The sequence below is a fragment of the Lactuca saligna genome, chromosome 2 (assembly GCF_052625555.1).
Source record: "Lactuca saligna cultivar CGN05327 chromosome 2, ASM5262555v1, whole genome shotgun sequence".
NCBI lineage: Eukaryota > Viridiplantae > Streptophyta > Magnoliopsida > Asterales > Asteraceae > Lactuca > Lactuca saligna.
The window spans coordinates 145441677-145458586 of NC_136418.1; the positions used below are offsets into that span (position 1 = coordinate 145441677).

The 16910-nt window shown below is 32.1% G+C and overlaps 1 protein-coding gene across 1 annotated transcript; it reads left to right on the forward strand.

Moving 5' to 3' along the window:
• The first annotated feature begins 4737 nt into the window (after window positions 1-4737).
• NFS1 (nitrogen fixation S (NIFS)-like 1) lies at window positions 4738-7863 on the forward strand. The gene is made up of 3 exons (XM_078980621.1): window positions 4738-4914; window positions 5847-7366; window positions 7597-7863. The coding sequence occupies exon 2, from the start codon at window positions 5979-5981 to the stop codon at window positions 7335-7337; it is 1359 nt and encodes a 452-aa protein (XP_078836747.1). The 5' UTR covers window positions 4738-4914; window positions 5847-5978; the 3' UTR covers window positions 7338-7366; window positions 7597-7863.
• The last annotated feature ends 9047 nt before the right edge of the window (window positions 7864-16910 follow it).

Below are 16910 nucleotides of genomic sequence, written 5' to 3' on the forward strand. Positions count from 1 at the left end.
AGATATTATCCGAAGAGAGGAGTTACCGGTCTGATCCGAAGGGTGCGCCCCGCGTAACCTTTAAGTACGCACATCGTACCTCGGTCTTATGCAGTCCGAGAGAGAGCCACGATTCACCACCTGAAGCTCGACACGTGAAAGGTTGATCCGAACTACGCCCCGCGTAGTGCCTCGTACGCTCAACGTACGTGCGAGGTTCAAACATTATAAAAGGGCAGCGAGGCCTCCGACTTTTGTTGCTAATTTTTACACTTCTTCACCCTAAACTTTTTTCTTCTTGGCATTTTATACCCCTGAAGGCCCGGTATTAATCCGATACCCGAAGCAAGTCCCGAAGCCCCGAATATCCTGAGAAAAATAGTTTGCGAGCCGAAGTTCTGCCCGCAAGAAGCCCGGTTTTTGTGAAGATCTCCCGGTTTCACCAAAGAATACTACTTTTACAAGCCGTAGTTTGTCCGATCGTCTTCTGATCAAGTGAGTGTGTGGTTACTTTCTTCTAACACATAAATATAAAGTATTTGCTTTGAAATACATGTTATGTGTTTACATACTATTGTTTATTTGAGATAAGTGTGGAATGGATGTCTTATATGGTTTTTAAATGAGTTAAACCGTATATGTATTTTATATCTACTAATATTTTGGGTAGAACATGGGTAGATGAGATAGTTGGTATGTGATAAAATGATGAGGTAAATGACGAGGTATGTAAGATGCTTAAAGAATAATATTGGTAGATGCACCAAGTAGATAATGTCATAATACTAGCAGATGCGCTTGAGAATAATATTGGTAGATGCACTAAATAGAGAATGTCATAATACTAGCAGATGCGCTTATAGGATAATCCTAGCAGATGTGCTTATAGGATAATATCGGCAGATGCGCCCAAAAGAGAATGTCATAAACCTGGCAGTTGCGCCTCATAATGTATGACGTAATCCTGATAGATGCGCTTAAAGGATGATGTTGGTAGATGCGCCTTATGTAGCAATAGATTTTGTACCAATTCCTTAGGTCAATCCTTAGGAATGAATGAATGGCGGGTAGTTGAATTCTAAGGGTAAAATCCTAAGAAATAAAGAAGATAATGGAGATGGTTAATTGGGTTGATTGTTTGATGGTTGAATATAAGAATTATATTATTGTGGGTTGAAAACCCTATATGTTCACTAGCTCCCAAGCCTGACCCACTCAGTTTTCTTTGTATCACACGTATTAATACGAAGACATATTTCACTGAGAGATTAAAGGAGATGTAAATCATTAGTGTAAATGAATGTAAGTTCTGTTTATGCTTATGTGTCTGTATCGGAACATGACATCCCGAGATTTTGTTATATAATGAAAATACATTTCTTTAAGAATTGCTTTGATAAATTCTTATCATATTTTGTTTTGGGAACAAATTCCGCATCAGTTTTCTTTAAACGCTTACTCTGATTTTAAAAACAAAGCATAAAAAAATCGGTTTTTTCTGGCCGTGAAATTGGGGATGTCACATATTTTGCGCAATTGGTGATCCGAAGTTGCTTCAAAGAAGTCTGCAGTTGGCTCGGGAATACGCTGTCGACATATATTCAAAGGTTGTACTCTCTGTGTGTGGCTACAGTATGAGAGGATAGAAGATGAGCTTGAGGACATTTCTGATATGGATTGTATCGGTAAAGTTTTCGAATGCCCGAAATCCGCTTTGATTGATATCTTGTAGGAATATCAAATGTAATATTGAACTAAAGCAATGCTAGGTCAAATTCATATACTTGTTATGTGTTTTGAGTTTGATTCTTTTGAGGATTTTGTTGTTTGGTGGGTTATTGCTATATTTTCTTCAATTATGTTTTTGTAGTTGATCTCAAGTCTTAATTTTGTTTTCTAGCATCTTAGCCTTGATAATGTCGCTTTGATTGTGATGCTATGAACGAGTATTATACAGTTAAGTTGCTTCAGTTTGTTGGGAGTTGCTTAGACTTAATTCCATTAGATTTGGATGAATGTTTGTTGCTTTAAGAACATCTCCAACCCACTCTCATTCTTCATTTCCTCCAATTTCTTTCCTCATTCTTCTCCAACCCTCTCTTATTTATTCCCCTATTTTGGGGGATATGAATGGTATTACACCAAATATGATATTAGACTATTCATTTCTCCCAAAATGGAGATGAAGTTTGCATTGTCGGTTTTAGTCCCTCTGATTATATATTTATACATTTCTAGTTCATTTTTACCTACTAACTATAATTTAAATATAATATTTTATACTTATAATATTTTGTTATATATTAAATTATATTAATTGATTATAAATATAAAATTTGTTTTTTGTTCATCAAATTCATATAAAAAATTTAAATACATATTGAAATTTTTAAAAATGATAACTTATTTTACAAAAACTTATAACTAAAAGTGTGTATGTCTAGTATATATATATAATATTTATTTAAAAGTATGTATTTGTAATATTTTTTTTTATAAATGTATGTATAATATTTATTTATAAGTTTATTATAAATATAATCTTTTGTATTTAATATTAATGTAATGAAAAAAATAGATTATATATTTGTTAAAACTAAATTAGTAGATGGTTGTGTTTGACAATCTATACAAGTTGGAATAATAGAATATACTAGGAACATATTTTTTTGGCGTAAAAATGGAGTAGAATTGAAGATGAAATACTATTTGCCTCATTTTTTACTCTATTTTTTAGAGAAAAAAATGAAGATGAGTTGGAGATGATTTAAGAACCGGTGGAACTATGGTTCATAATTATTATTGGTTTTGAGAAGATTAACTTCACAGAGTTTTGCTGTGAAAGGGAAACAAGTAGAACAAAGGTACTACAATGGAGCAGATTACACGACCATTTAAAACACTAAACTCAGACTTCGTTCCCTTTATGTACCAAAAATAATTTAATGACTTTTTAAAATGGGAAAATTTCACATATATCATTGCAAACATTAAGAATTACGTCTATATCCTTCTAAAATTCGAAATTACCTATATATCCTTTTTAACATATTAAATTCTCATATATATATCCAATCCTATAATTTAATGAAATATTAATCAAATCACTATCAAAAATTATATTTAAAAATCATAAATACAAATAAATTTACAAAAATACCCTTTACATATTATATTCAAATTAAATGCCATTCTTTTTTTTTTTCTAGAAATCGTGAATCAATAAAAAAAAAATGATTCCCTTGAACCTCGATCAATCCATCCCAGATTGACCTTTCTCCTCCCCAAAAAATCGAGCTCATCTCCCCCTCCTCCTATCTTCCGGTCTCCCTCACGGCGTCACCCTCTTCCCTCTTAACCTTCTTCCCTCTTAGCCCTCTACCGACTACCACCACTGGCAAGCTACATTGCCGACCTTCACGCCTTGAAAATTCCTAACCATGTTCTTCATGACAGAAAAATCGTCATCCACACATCCCCCATCCTCTTATCACCGATGGCCATCAATTGAAGTGTCAATCCTCAATTTCAAGTATGTGGGAGCATCAAGCCTCAATTTCAAGTATCAGTAGGTATTGAATTCATGTCTAATTTTGTATGTGTTATTCGCTTATAAATTAGGGATTTGCTGTGAATAAGCTAATGTGCATAGATTACATTGCTTATTATTGAATACGCCGACACATCGATTTATGATTTTGATAAGGCGATATTTGGAATGTCAAAAGCGACTTTGAATTATTCTGATTCACTGAACCATATTACACACCGGTGTTCAATTTTTTATTCGGAGTATGATAATTGGGTATATAATACTCCATTTGAAATCATCTTCTACAACGTTTGTTTGTGTAGTCCGTACCACTATTTCAATTTGTGATTTCTATAAAGTCTGTACGTACCACTCTAGCACTAACATGTACATATACCTACAAATACATACTAAATTCCATCATCCAAATCTGTTCTACATTCCTCTTCTTCTCCTTTGTCATTCTTCTTATTCTTTTTCAGTTTCTGTTCTATTTTTATTTCACCTGATTAAAATTTAGAAGAAATCTCATTATCCATCAAAGAGGAGGACAATAATCTGTCTATTGCAAACCAAATAATTGAATACATAATCAAAAATTAATCGAATGCAAAAAGTTAATTGAAACCAAAATTAATCGAAGGAAGAATAACATTAACCTGATATGAAGAAATAATGTGATTTACTACTATTGTTCTAGCAGCGATATTCTAAGAAACGAAGGAGAAATTCTCACGGCTTGTAGAAGAAAAAACGTGATGAAAAAGTTAGGAGATTTCACGTTTTGGGGTTTACAATTCATGTGTTTAGGTTTTGCCTTATTAATTAGGTTTAATGCTAATTAAATCTATTTAGTTTTGAAAAGGGTAATTTAGTACAATCAACTTTTATTTTGATTTTTAAATACGTTTTTTTGTATTAAATTCATTAATACCTCATTAAATTATAAGATTGGATATAAATGTGATTTTAATAGGTTAAGAATGATATATACGTAATTATGAACTTTGGAAGGATATAGACGTAATTCTTAATGTTTGCAAGGATATATGTAAAATTTTCCCTTTTAAAATAAACTTTGGGTTAATATGATATTTGCAACAACTATTTACTAAAATTGGGTTGTTTAGAAACTATTTATCAAAATAGTATTATTTCAAATTAAATTTTAATATTATTGTTTTAGAAAAAAAGAAAGAAGAATTATTCCTCCTATCGAGGAGTCTTTGACTCTTTGGTTTGTTTAGAAAAAAAACTAGGGCTCTCTTGTCGTTCCCCTTCGATCCGCCTCACCTCATCGTCAACGGCCATCTGTCGCCTCTCTTATCCGTCGTCGGCCACCTGCGGCCTCCCTCATCAGTCGCCGACCACCTGTCGCCTTTCCAATTGATCAATTTTTTGCAGTAAGTCGATTATATTAATGCATTTTTGGTGATTTTTCCTAACCTGCACACAATTTAGTGATTTACAGTCAAAGCCTTTAAATGTTACGTGTTTGGGCATAATTTGGTGGTTAATTTATTTATTCTTAAGATGTTATCTGTTCGAGTTTCATTCGTAATCTTGATTATGTTGCAACAAAACCTATTTTAACTTTGCATTCCCATATTAGTTAGGCTATTTTATTTCTTCTTAAGGTGTTATGTGTTTGAGTTTCATTTATAATCATGATTATGTTGCATCAGAAACACAAAGACTGTTTTTTTTTTTTTTTTTCTTGCTCAATTTTTGTAGATGAATTCTTATTACCCTCGAAAGAAATGCCAACCTTTGTACACAAACATGAAATAACTGCTTCAGCTCTCATTTATTTATTTTTTGCTGAAATCAATTTAGAACTCCTAATATATGCTTCATAATTTTTACTGAAATCATATTGGTTCTTATATTTTGTTGAAATCAGATTAGAACTCCAAATATTAGGTTTATGCTTCCTGAATTTAGATATGTTGTTGCAATCATATTAGAACTCCAATGGTGCTTCCTGAATTCTTTATGTTATTTTTTTTAATGCTTCCTTCTTCCTGAAATCAGATATGTTTTGCTGAAATCAGATTAGAACTCCAATGGTTGTTTACTTGGTTTTATGCTTTTTGGATCCTTTATGTTTAACTTTGTTTTATGTTTATTTGTTTAAAATTGCAAAACCATATTAACTGTGGATACGTTTAAATTAATGAAATGGGTTTTCTATAATGTCTTGTAATGTTAATATTTCAAATATTTAATTAATTAATTCAGTAAAAAATAGTTCAAACGTTAGAAATAGTCATTTTTCTCGTTGTATACTTTTCATCCATCTTAATTCTTAACGATTCCACGTTAATTTTTTCAGCATTTGAGCAACGGCTGGTAACGCGCCACGTGTAATATCTTTCAACCGCCAGCAAGCCTTGTATCCTTAGCTTCTTCCCCATTTCTGCCTTCGTATCTCGAAGAGTTTTTCCGCAGACCTACCAGCCGAATAATGGCTTCCAAATTTCTCGCAGCCGCCGTCCGCCGATCGATATCCCTCAGACTCCTGACACCCGTCCGCTCTCTCTCCACCACCGCGGCGGCCGTGGCGGAACCCTACGATGAGACCGCCGGAATCTCAATGAAAGGGGTAAAGATCTCAGGAAGACCACTCTACCTAGATATGCAAGCCACTTCTCCTGTTGACCCTAGGGTACTCGATGCTATGCTCCCTTACTTCGTCTCTCAATACGGAAACCCTCACTCACGCACTCACCTCTACGGTTGGGAATCCGACGAGGCGGTGGAAGCTGCACGACTGCAAGTCGCGAATCTCATCAACGCATCGCCAAAAGAAATTGTCTTTACATCCGGCGCCACCGAGTGTAACAACATCTCTGTAAAGGGCGTGATGCACTTCTACAAGGAGAAGAGAAAGCACGTAATCACGACTCAGACTGAGCATAAGTGTGTTCTCGATTCATGCCGTCATTTGCAGCAAGAGGGTTTTGATGTCACGTATCTCCCGGTGAAACCCGATGGTTTGATCGATCTAAACGAGCTCCGATCATCAATTCGGAGCGATACAGGGCTTGTGTCGGTGATGGCTGTGAATAACGAGATCGGAGTTATTCAACCAATGGAAGAAATCGGTGAAATATGTAAGGAATTCAACATCCCGTTTCACACAGATGCAGCTCAGGCGTTAGGGAAGATTCCAATCGACGTCAACAAGTGGAACATTAGCTTGATGTCGTTAAGCGGACATAAAGTCTATGGTCCGAAAGGCGTTGGAGCTTTGTATATGAGGCGGCGACCTCGAATTAGGGTTGAGCCACAGATGAACGGCGGTGGACAGGAAAGAGGGATCAGAAGCGGGACAGTTCCGACTCCATTGGTGGTCGGAATGGGTGCAGCCTGCGAGCTTGCAATGAAGGAGATGGAATACGATGAGAAGTGGGTGACAAAACTGAAAGACAGGCTTTTAAATGGAGTCAGATCAAAGCTTGATGGGGTTGTGGTGAACGGAAGTACTGAAAGTCGATATGCAGGTAACTTGAACTTGTCGTTTGCATATGTTGAAGGTGAAAGCTTGTTGATGGGGTTGAAGGAGGTGGCTGTATCAAGTGGAAGTGCATGTACTAGTGCTAGTTTGGAGCCTTCTTATGTGTTAAGAGCTTTGGGTGTTGATGAAGATATGGCGCATACTTCAATTAGGTTTGGGATTGGGAGGTTTACCACTGAAGAAGAGATAGATAAAGCTGTTGAATTGACTGTTAATCAGGTTGAGAAGTTGAGGGAAATGAGTCCACTTTATGAAATGGTGAAGGAGGGGATTGACATCAAGAGTATACAATGGTCTCAACACTAACTTAATCGAGTTTCTGGTGTTCTTACAGGGTATTATACCATGTAACCATATCTTTTCTTATGTTATTTACTAGTTACATGTTTATAGACTTTGCTTCTTCTCTTCAATTTTGCACAATGGTTGTTAAATTTTGGGTTTTTCATGACATATACATTATTTACATTTCTGGTAGTTTTTTTTTTTTTTTTTTTTCCTCTGTGTATGGTTGTTTTGTTTGGATCTGTTTAGGCTGATGGTGGGTTTGTTGGTGTCCCTACAGAGACAACAGAACCCTCATGGTGGCTAAGTCGATAACAAAGTCAATGAAGCTGAGGCAACAAACAAAATCTGCGTCTAAAAGACCAAAATACTAAGAGTAAGAGACATGCCTATGATAAATAAGGGTCTTTGCATTCCAATTGTTATTTATAACCTAAACAGCTAAACTAGATGCGGGATTACTTTTTGAGTTACTTTTTTTTGTGATTTATGTATTTGTATATTTTATTTTCTTATACCAAGCTACATGTTGGTGGTTTTAGCGTCATCATGATATTTTGTGTAATTGAAACTTATATGTGAGCTAAGGGGTTTCATAATCGACTCTTCTTTTTGAGAAGGATAACCCTTTAGCGGAGTTTTTCTTCATACAAACTCAGAATCTCCTAGCAATCTAACTTGTGTTTTCTGTGCCTAGATTAGTAAGTGTCATTTTGGATTATCTTAAGTTGAATTTCTTATAACCCGTGTATCGTGTAGAAATATAAGTTCGGAAAGTGGTTATATGATCCAAGGGTAGCCAGATCTTCAATATAAACCCTACCCAAATCTATAAACCCGACCCAAATTTCTAACACTACATACATAGGTTAGGAACTAGAGGGTTATTGACTCATAGCTATGGTTGTAAAATTTGACTTCTTCCAACCCATTTGGACCTACAAATCATAAAAATTTCATTAAAACCAATCATATTTTTAGATTTAGTAAATTGTATAAACAAAGTTGATCTATGTCAATATAGTCATCATTAAAGCTATAAGAGTTTTCTAGAACTTGGTGTCATATTATCGAACTATGCTGTTGCTGACATCTTAGCTCCTTCAATTTTTAGAAAAAAATGAATGACAGAAATACCCTTCTGGTGCTGAAGAGCAGATTGAGAGGTAGCTTTCCCCATTTGAAGTGGGAAAAAGAAGAATGAAGCTTCATTTGAAATGGACACTGAAGCTTCAAAATCATCTTTCACATGTTGTGAGTTTGACCATAGAGTTCACATCTGATGACTGATGACTGTGTTGGTAGGTCAAAAACATACAACCCTTTGAGTAAATGCTACAAAATAAAAAATACCCAAAACTGAAATGAACTTCTAAATTTGCAATTGATAACATTTCCATCTGGTCAATATACTAGTCACGGCTCCAAATTTAAATTTGTATTGTTCATAAGCCGGTTGTGTTTTAATGTTATATATAATTATATTGTAATTTCTTGCTTTTATTATTTCATATCAACCTAACATTTTTTTGGAAACAGCGAAATTTTATTAAAAACCACAGCCTATACAGAAACAAGGTCGGGCAAAGAAAAACAAAAAACAGAGTACAAACAAAAACGATTACATGATATCAAAGGGAGAGCAAACCCAAACCATCCAATTACAATTCTCGTAATTATCCCTATGTTTGATCCAACCAAACACCATAGCGAACACGCTATCCGCCAACAGAAAAAGAGAAGCACTTAGATTATTAAAAATGCTATCGTTTCTCGCTTTTCTAATACACTATAAGAAACCATAGAGACCATAGAGGATGACCAACAAAATCTTCCCTTTTTTTGACAATTTATCCAAGTTGCAGCAAATTGCACAAATCCCCCAACTGAATAAAATTTTTGCCATGGGATACCACACCAATTAAAGATCAACCTTAGGGAAACTTCCACCTGAGGACAACTTAGAAAGAAAAATGATTGGAATCGTCGATTCCACCATTTCGCCGAACTGATAGAGATGTTCAAGACAGAAATACCCTTTTGAATGAGAGTCATAGTTGAAGGAAGCCTATCAATACAAGCCCTCCAAACAAAGACAATAATTTTCAACGGGATCAACTTAACCAAACAGTCGGATTAGGCATAGGAACAGTAAACTTAGAATCGGTAATGACACACAAATCATGAACGGAAAAGTTCCATTAAGAGATAGCTTTGATTTCCAAATATCCGACTCGTTACTCAAAACCATCTCTTCTGTGCAGCCACTTAAACCTCTCAATTCCTCGATTTCAATATAGCTACTAGGAATTCTGCTCCAAGCCCCGACAAATCTATTATTCAAGATGCTCTACTCAATATAACATGATTTTTTCTTATCAAGGAAAAAAAGAGCTAGGAATCGTGTAGCCAATGAACTACAACCTATCCAATCGTCTAACAAAAACAAAATAGTATTACCGGAATTAACATGTATTTGAAAAACTGAAGAAACGTCGATTCCAACCTCCTCCACCACATGGGCCACCTTGACGACAATAAACCAGATTCCAGGAGTTGATTTATTGGCAAGACTGTCAATGAGTTTTCTCTTGTTGTGAATGTCATAGATGACTTGCTTCCATAAAAAAACCGAGTCACATTTAAACCACCAAAGTCATTTGTATAACAAAGCCCAATTCAATGACTTGAGTGAGACCATCTTGATCCTTAGGCCCAAGAACCCCTTCCAGGCCACCCAATTGATTTTATTTTTTCTTTCATTCCCTCCCAAAGAAAACGTCTGCGAATCTTCTGAAGATACTCGATAACGGACTTAGGAGCCATGAACAGCAAAATGAAAAATAAAGGTAAAGATCCAATGACCGATTTGACAAGAGTTAAACGGCCACCTAAAGAAACTTGTTTAGCTTTCCACGCAGAAAGTTTGGATTGAACCTTTTCAATAATGGCAAACAATTCCGTTTAAGATTCATCTTAGCTCCAACTGGGACCCCAAGGTACTTGAAAGAGAAGGAAGCCGCTTCACACTCGATCCTAGCACAACTTGACACCTCATTGCTAGAAACCCCAATACCAAACACCTTCGATTAATGAAAATTCACTTTTAAACCGGAGGTTGCATTAAAACATTTAAGAATACAGACCACGTTTGCAAAATTTGAGCTCATCCAATCCCCAACGAAAAACGCATCATCGGTATAAAACAAATGCGAAACAGAGGACCATCGTTAGGAATTTTAACACCATGTAAAAAATCGGTATGACAAGTCATAGATTCAGCATTTTCTACCCTGGAACTAAGCGCTCTGAAGTCTTAAATGGAATAAATGGCTGCCAAAACTGTTTCGTTTGGTCGTGTCCTTTAAAATGTCGGAAGAAATCAATGATCATATTTCCCTTTAATGTCAAATTGCAATATCGGTTTGGGCCGAGTTTTGCTTGCCATGGTGCTTTGGATCATTTGACAAAGCAATTAAACGTAAAGTTTAAAACTACACCTGACTTTTAAACTATTTAAATCATACAAAATGCTATTTTTGACTAATAAACTAATGCAAAAAGGCTATTTCCTGCAAAAATAGTTTTTTGTAATTTTGTTTGTTTTATGCAATGCTAGGACACTAGTGACTAGACCATGTATGTAATTTTTACTATTACAAAAGGACCATTTATTTAATTCTCAAAAAATGTAATAACATATGAACAACTACTGTAAATTACTAAATCATGTAAAAAACTGTAGTTTGATGTGTCATTATGAACAATGCATAATATCAGGACCGGTCCAAACGTATATGGGGTCCGAGACGAAAAGAAAAAAAAAACCCTCAAAGACATATAATAAAAATTAAAAAAGGTATCATTTATTCTTCACTATAGACATGTTCAATTAGTAATAACAAACGAACCAAATTATTTATCTTTTGAGGTAGTTTGAGTTTGAATCAACTTTAGAGCTTAAAAATTAATTAGGTAATAACTTTATATATATATATATATATATATATATATATATATATATATATATATATATATATATATATATATATATATATATATATATATATATATATATATATATATATATATAACCCAAAATTTTTGGGCCCTCGAGTTGATTCAAACTACATAGCACAAAAAGCCTTGGGTTTTTTGGATTCCTTAAGTTGTCCACCATCTGAACCGACCCTACATAATATTTACTAAATGTAATACTGTATTATTTGAAATAGCAAAGAATAAAAAATAAAAGAAAATACATATGTTTTTTTTTCTAATTTTTCTATAATGGAAAATTAAAACTCAAATAATTTATAGTCAAACAAGTTACTAAAAGTGAATACTCCATTTTTTTTTTAATCTTTTTCCAACCGATTATAATTTTCTACAAACAAACATACTTAAAATTTCTTAAAATCTTTCAAATTGCCATCTAACCGCTAACTATTCCAACTATAATATTCATGCTAATGATTTTCAATATTTTGCGCATGTTTTCTTGCGAAAAAAATAACGACCCTTTCTGGATGTAGAGAACAATAAGGTTGATGGCTAACTAATTTATGTGGTTAAAGTTTGACCTCATCATTCAACGTCTGTTTTTATTAGATTTCTAAAATCCACTATTGTATTATGTAAATCTAGTTTCAGACAAAAACCTTATATGTGAAAATTCATGTTTTTAACATATAATACGTTTATCATATTGGAAAGTTGATCCATGCACAACATTTTTTTTTTCTGTATATAACAATTTTCACTTCAAAAAGTTGTATCGTATAATTATATAAAGCCTAAAAGTTTCTAATTACATTTGCATACAAAAAACATTCATTATTAGAATATTACATACATAAATTTTACAAAGTCCTTTAAATGGTTAGTAAAGTTAATATAACCCTAATACCACGAAAATTAATTTGGCGTAACTAAACAATAAGATGCATAATGCATTAGTAGAAAAAAAAAGTTTAAAGCTCGTGAAGGAGAAAAAGCAAACATTTTCCTAGGTAGGGGCCAAACATTGAATTGAGAGGTAATGGTAAGCTATTTTTTAAGCATTAATTACATTTTGAATTACCCACTTATAGAATATCTATCTTGAAACGAACCAGACATTTACTAGTTGGAAAATACGTTTTTCTAATAAATCAACAAAATTAGACATTCTAGTTAACAAGCATGGCATCTAATGGATTTAACTTGTGGGATTCAAATTCAAGAAAAATTTTACATGCTATGAAAACGTATGATATTAGAAGGACAAAAAAAAAAAAAAAGTTAAGACGGATATGGTAAACTAATCGTATTGATCAGGTAGTAGTTGAGAAGTCAAATCCATTATAAAAACAAATGTGATATTAGTCAAATCCATCATATTAAACTCGAGAGGTGTTTGATTGTGAATTGTGGGATTCATTATGTGATATTATGGTGTGGAGGTTGTCCTTGAGAATTTAGGTATTCATTTTCTTTATGACTTGACCGGTTTATGGAAAATATAAAACATTACAGTGCGTTTCGTTGTGAAAAATTTTAGTTGATAGTTTTTCATAAAAATTTTCAAATGAAAATGAAAATTTTCAAAACGTGTTTGGTTGATTCAGTTTTTAAATTTTTTTTAAGAACATGAATTATTTATTTGTTTTCCAAATTATATGTAAATTAGAAAAATGATTTTTATAGTTTTTCAAAATTTTTTGGATTTCTAAAGGGTCATAAGACTTATTAAGGTAATTAACTTTTCGGGTTGTTTACGTATATGTAACTATTTTTTTGTGCACATCTAGGTAACAAACTTTTTGGAATTGTTTACATATAACCATTATAACATGCTGTAGCAAGTTACATCCAGTTACAATAGGAAGTTCATATGTTGCTTAGGGCCTAAGCAAGGGAATTAGGGTTTCCAAGTTGTAAACCCGAAGTGCCTCAACTATAAAAGGAACCCCTAGCTCCTCAAAATCGACATCTATGATCCCATTAGAAACCTTAGCCGATTTTACAAGTCCCTAACCTCTCTCTCACAATTCTCCATTGCTACTTGGTGTTTGTGACTCATTAGAGGTGCAACAATTGGGTCACTAAGCTCTTGAAGGTCAAGATCAACTAACTACAAGGAAAATGTATTCATCTAACTTGGTTTTGGTTGTAAAATTCGAAATTATGTATGATAGACTTAGCGTTTATGCTTTGGATGATTATTTGCATGTATAACTTGAGAAAAACCTGGATCCAAAGCATTAGGGTTGCATGTACACCATAGGAATGTTGTAATGCTTAAAACCCATCAGTGGTTCAAAGACTAGGTCGTTTTTCTGTTATATGTGATATTAATGTGAATTGTTCAAAGCTGGAAAATTTTCGTTTTTGCTTTCTGTCTGATGACCACAAGGTGTTGGGTTCTCACGACGTGAGCATAGTGCTCACGGCGTGAACTCAATTCTGATGACAGATTTTTCGGATTTTTAGCCAAAATTAGATTAGGATAATTACCATAAGTTGTTTTAACTATTAAATTTCGAATTTCATGATATGGTAATTGATATCCTCATAATTGAAGGATAATTGTCAAATTTTAAGATAATTACTAGATTATATGATAAATTAATTATTTGTAAACTTTGATTTGTGTTTATCTTGCTAAAATTATAAGATTATGTCAAATTATGTGATAAAGATAAATTATGAGATTAATTTAATTGGTTTTCAAATTTGATCAAAATGTTTTGAAAACTTTCAAAATTAGCCCTTAAGTTTTGGAATTTAAAATTTGATTAAAAGTTTTAATTTTGAAATATTAAATTCTTAAATCCTAGTAATTTGAAAAAGTTTCAAAAGTGCACCTCTTGGTTTTGTAATTTGAAATTTAATTAAATAGCTTTAATTTTGAAATTTTAAATTTAGAACCTTGATAGTGTGGATAGTTTAAATTACACCCTTATGATTTTATTAAATTAACTAAGTGTTTAATTAAAAGAAAGAATTAATAAATACATAATGACATGGTTTAAGTTTAATTAAATTAATAGTCTGATGTATTAATAGATTAAAGCACTTAATATTTTTAATGTGTAAATACACCCTTATACTATATAAAATTAAAAGTCTAATATATTATATATGTATAAGTAAACAGTCAGTTTTACCGTTAGTAGGACTCATTCACAAAGCTGGTCTATAAGGGGTGTTGAAGGAAGCGACCTATAAAATGACCGCCATTAGGTATCCACTCTAACCACTTGACTGGTTAACCATGTTACATGCTGACGTGACAGTTTTTGATGACGTGACATGCTGACATTATATGCTGACGTGTCAAAATTGAATTTTTCTCTCACAAAAAACACTAAGTTTTCACTTTTTTTTTTTTTTTTTAATTTTTTTTTTATTTTGACACTAAGTTTAATTTTTTCTTTCAACTTTGACACTATGTTTTTTTGTTCCAAATCGAACATCATTTTTTCCAATTTTGTTCGATGTTGACAATTTTTTATTTGAAACCGTATAAATATCTTTTTAATACATTTAAACCGTATAAAAATGTTTTTTTTTTCATTTAAAAACCATAGTTTTGTATAAATACATTTTTTTTTACACTCAAACCATATTTTTATATATAAATATGTATTAGTTATATAAAAACTGTATTTTATATTAAATATGCAACTTTAAAATGTGTTTGGAGGTTTGGAGGCGTGTAGTCGATCAAAACTCAGATATCAAGTTTGCAACCCATCAAATTTTTACATCTTATTAAAAGCTTATGGTTAATGTGATTCTCATGATATAACTAATGCTTTGAATGTAAGAAAAAAAAACACCTTGTATTTAAATAAAAATGTGGTTTTTAAACGAAAAAAATATGTTTATATGGTTTAAAATGTAATAAAAAAATATATTTATACGGTTTCAAATAGAAAATAGATAAAATTTAACAAAATTTGATAAATGATGTTCGATTGGAACAAAAAAAACATAGTGTCAAAATTGAAATAAAAAGTTAAACTTAGTGTCAAAATCAAAAAAAGTGAAAACTTAGTGTTTTTTGTGGAAAAAAAAATCAATTTTGACATGTCAGCATATCATGTCAGCATGCCACATCATCAAAACTGACACGTCATCATACCACGTCAGCATGTAACCTGGTTAACCGGTCAAGTGGTCAGAATTGTAACAAATTGGAAAATACAGTGTCAAAATTGACACAAAAATAAACACGGTGTCAAAATCGAATTTATGTATAGAAAGAGTTTTTTTTGTGTCATTTACCCTATATAGTACTATACAAATTTTAAATTATTACTGAAAAATATAAATAAACATGACAATTAGGTTGGTTCGAGTTGACGGGTCAAAATACATTGACCCAACCCAACCCATATAATATATCTGGTGAGAGGTTGACGGGTTGGAAACATCAACCCAATCTAACCCATATAATTTGTTTAAATATATTGGTGCACGTGTTTGCGGGTTAGTGAGTCGACTTGGGTCAAAGAATCAACGAGTTATTTTTGGATAACTTTTCAAATATTAAATTTATACGAAATATACATATCTCTAAACTAATTAACAATTAATATTTTACATTGATTAGAATAAAATGAACAACCAAATATCAGCCTAAATATCATACATAATAACTTAACAAGCAACACATTTGAAAAAAAAAAGTTTTTTTCAGCGTAAAGTCATAAACGTTTAAATGAAATTGAAAACATTTGAAAAAAAGTTCAATAATTCATTCATACTACAATTCTTATTTCTTTCTCCAACTTGGGTTCTTTTTCATGATCTTCAAATAGAAACGATATATAAAATTAAATTTATGATCATTTGAAAGGCACATAAATAATTTTATGGCTTTGCATTAATTCATAAATATTTTTTTCTAAATATAATATATATATAGTCGGATTGGCGAACTCAAACAACTAATCCAACCCATCCCATGAAACAAACGGGTTAACGGGTCAGAAATCTCAACCCAAACTCATTTATTTTCGTATCGGATTACAAGTTTGGTCGATAATTTTCACCCTAAATACAAACAAATACAAGATTTAGTTGAAATAGCTAAAGCACAAGTAAAAGTTTTGGATTCAAATCTCATTGAAAACTTTTAATAAAAAATAAAAAAAGTAACATTTAATTGTCTTTGTTGGAATTTGAATATATATATATATATAGAGTCAAGATCAAATAAAAAAAGTAACATTTAATTGTCTTTGTTGGAATTTGAATATATATATATATATATATATATATATATATATATATATATATATATATATATATATATATATATATATATATATATATAGAGTCAAGATCAAATAAGAAGGAAATTTTTGGTAGAAAGGTAAGAAGTTTTTCTCTCTCTCTCTCTCTCTCTCTCTATATATATATATATATATATATATATATATATATATATATATATATATATATATAACCATACTACTTAACTATTTCAACCACACATTCTTATATTTTTTGTCTTTTTAATGAAATTTTATCTTAACAACAAATGACTAATATCACTAAAGTCCTATGTTTTTGGCATTAAATTGGAAAAAACGCTGAATT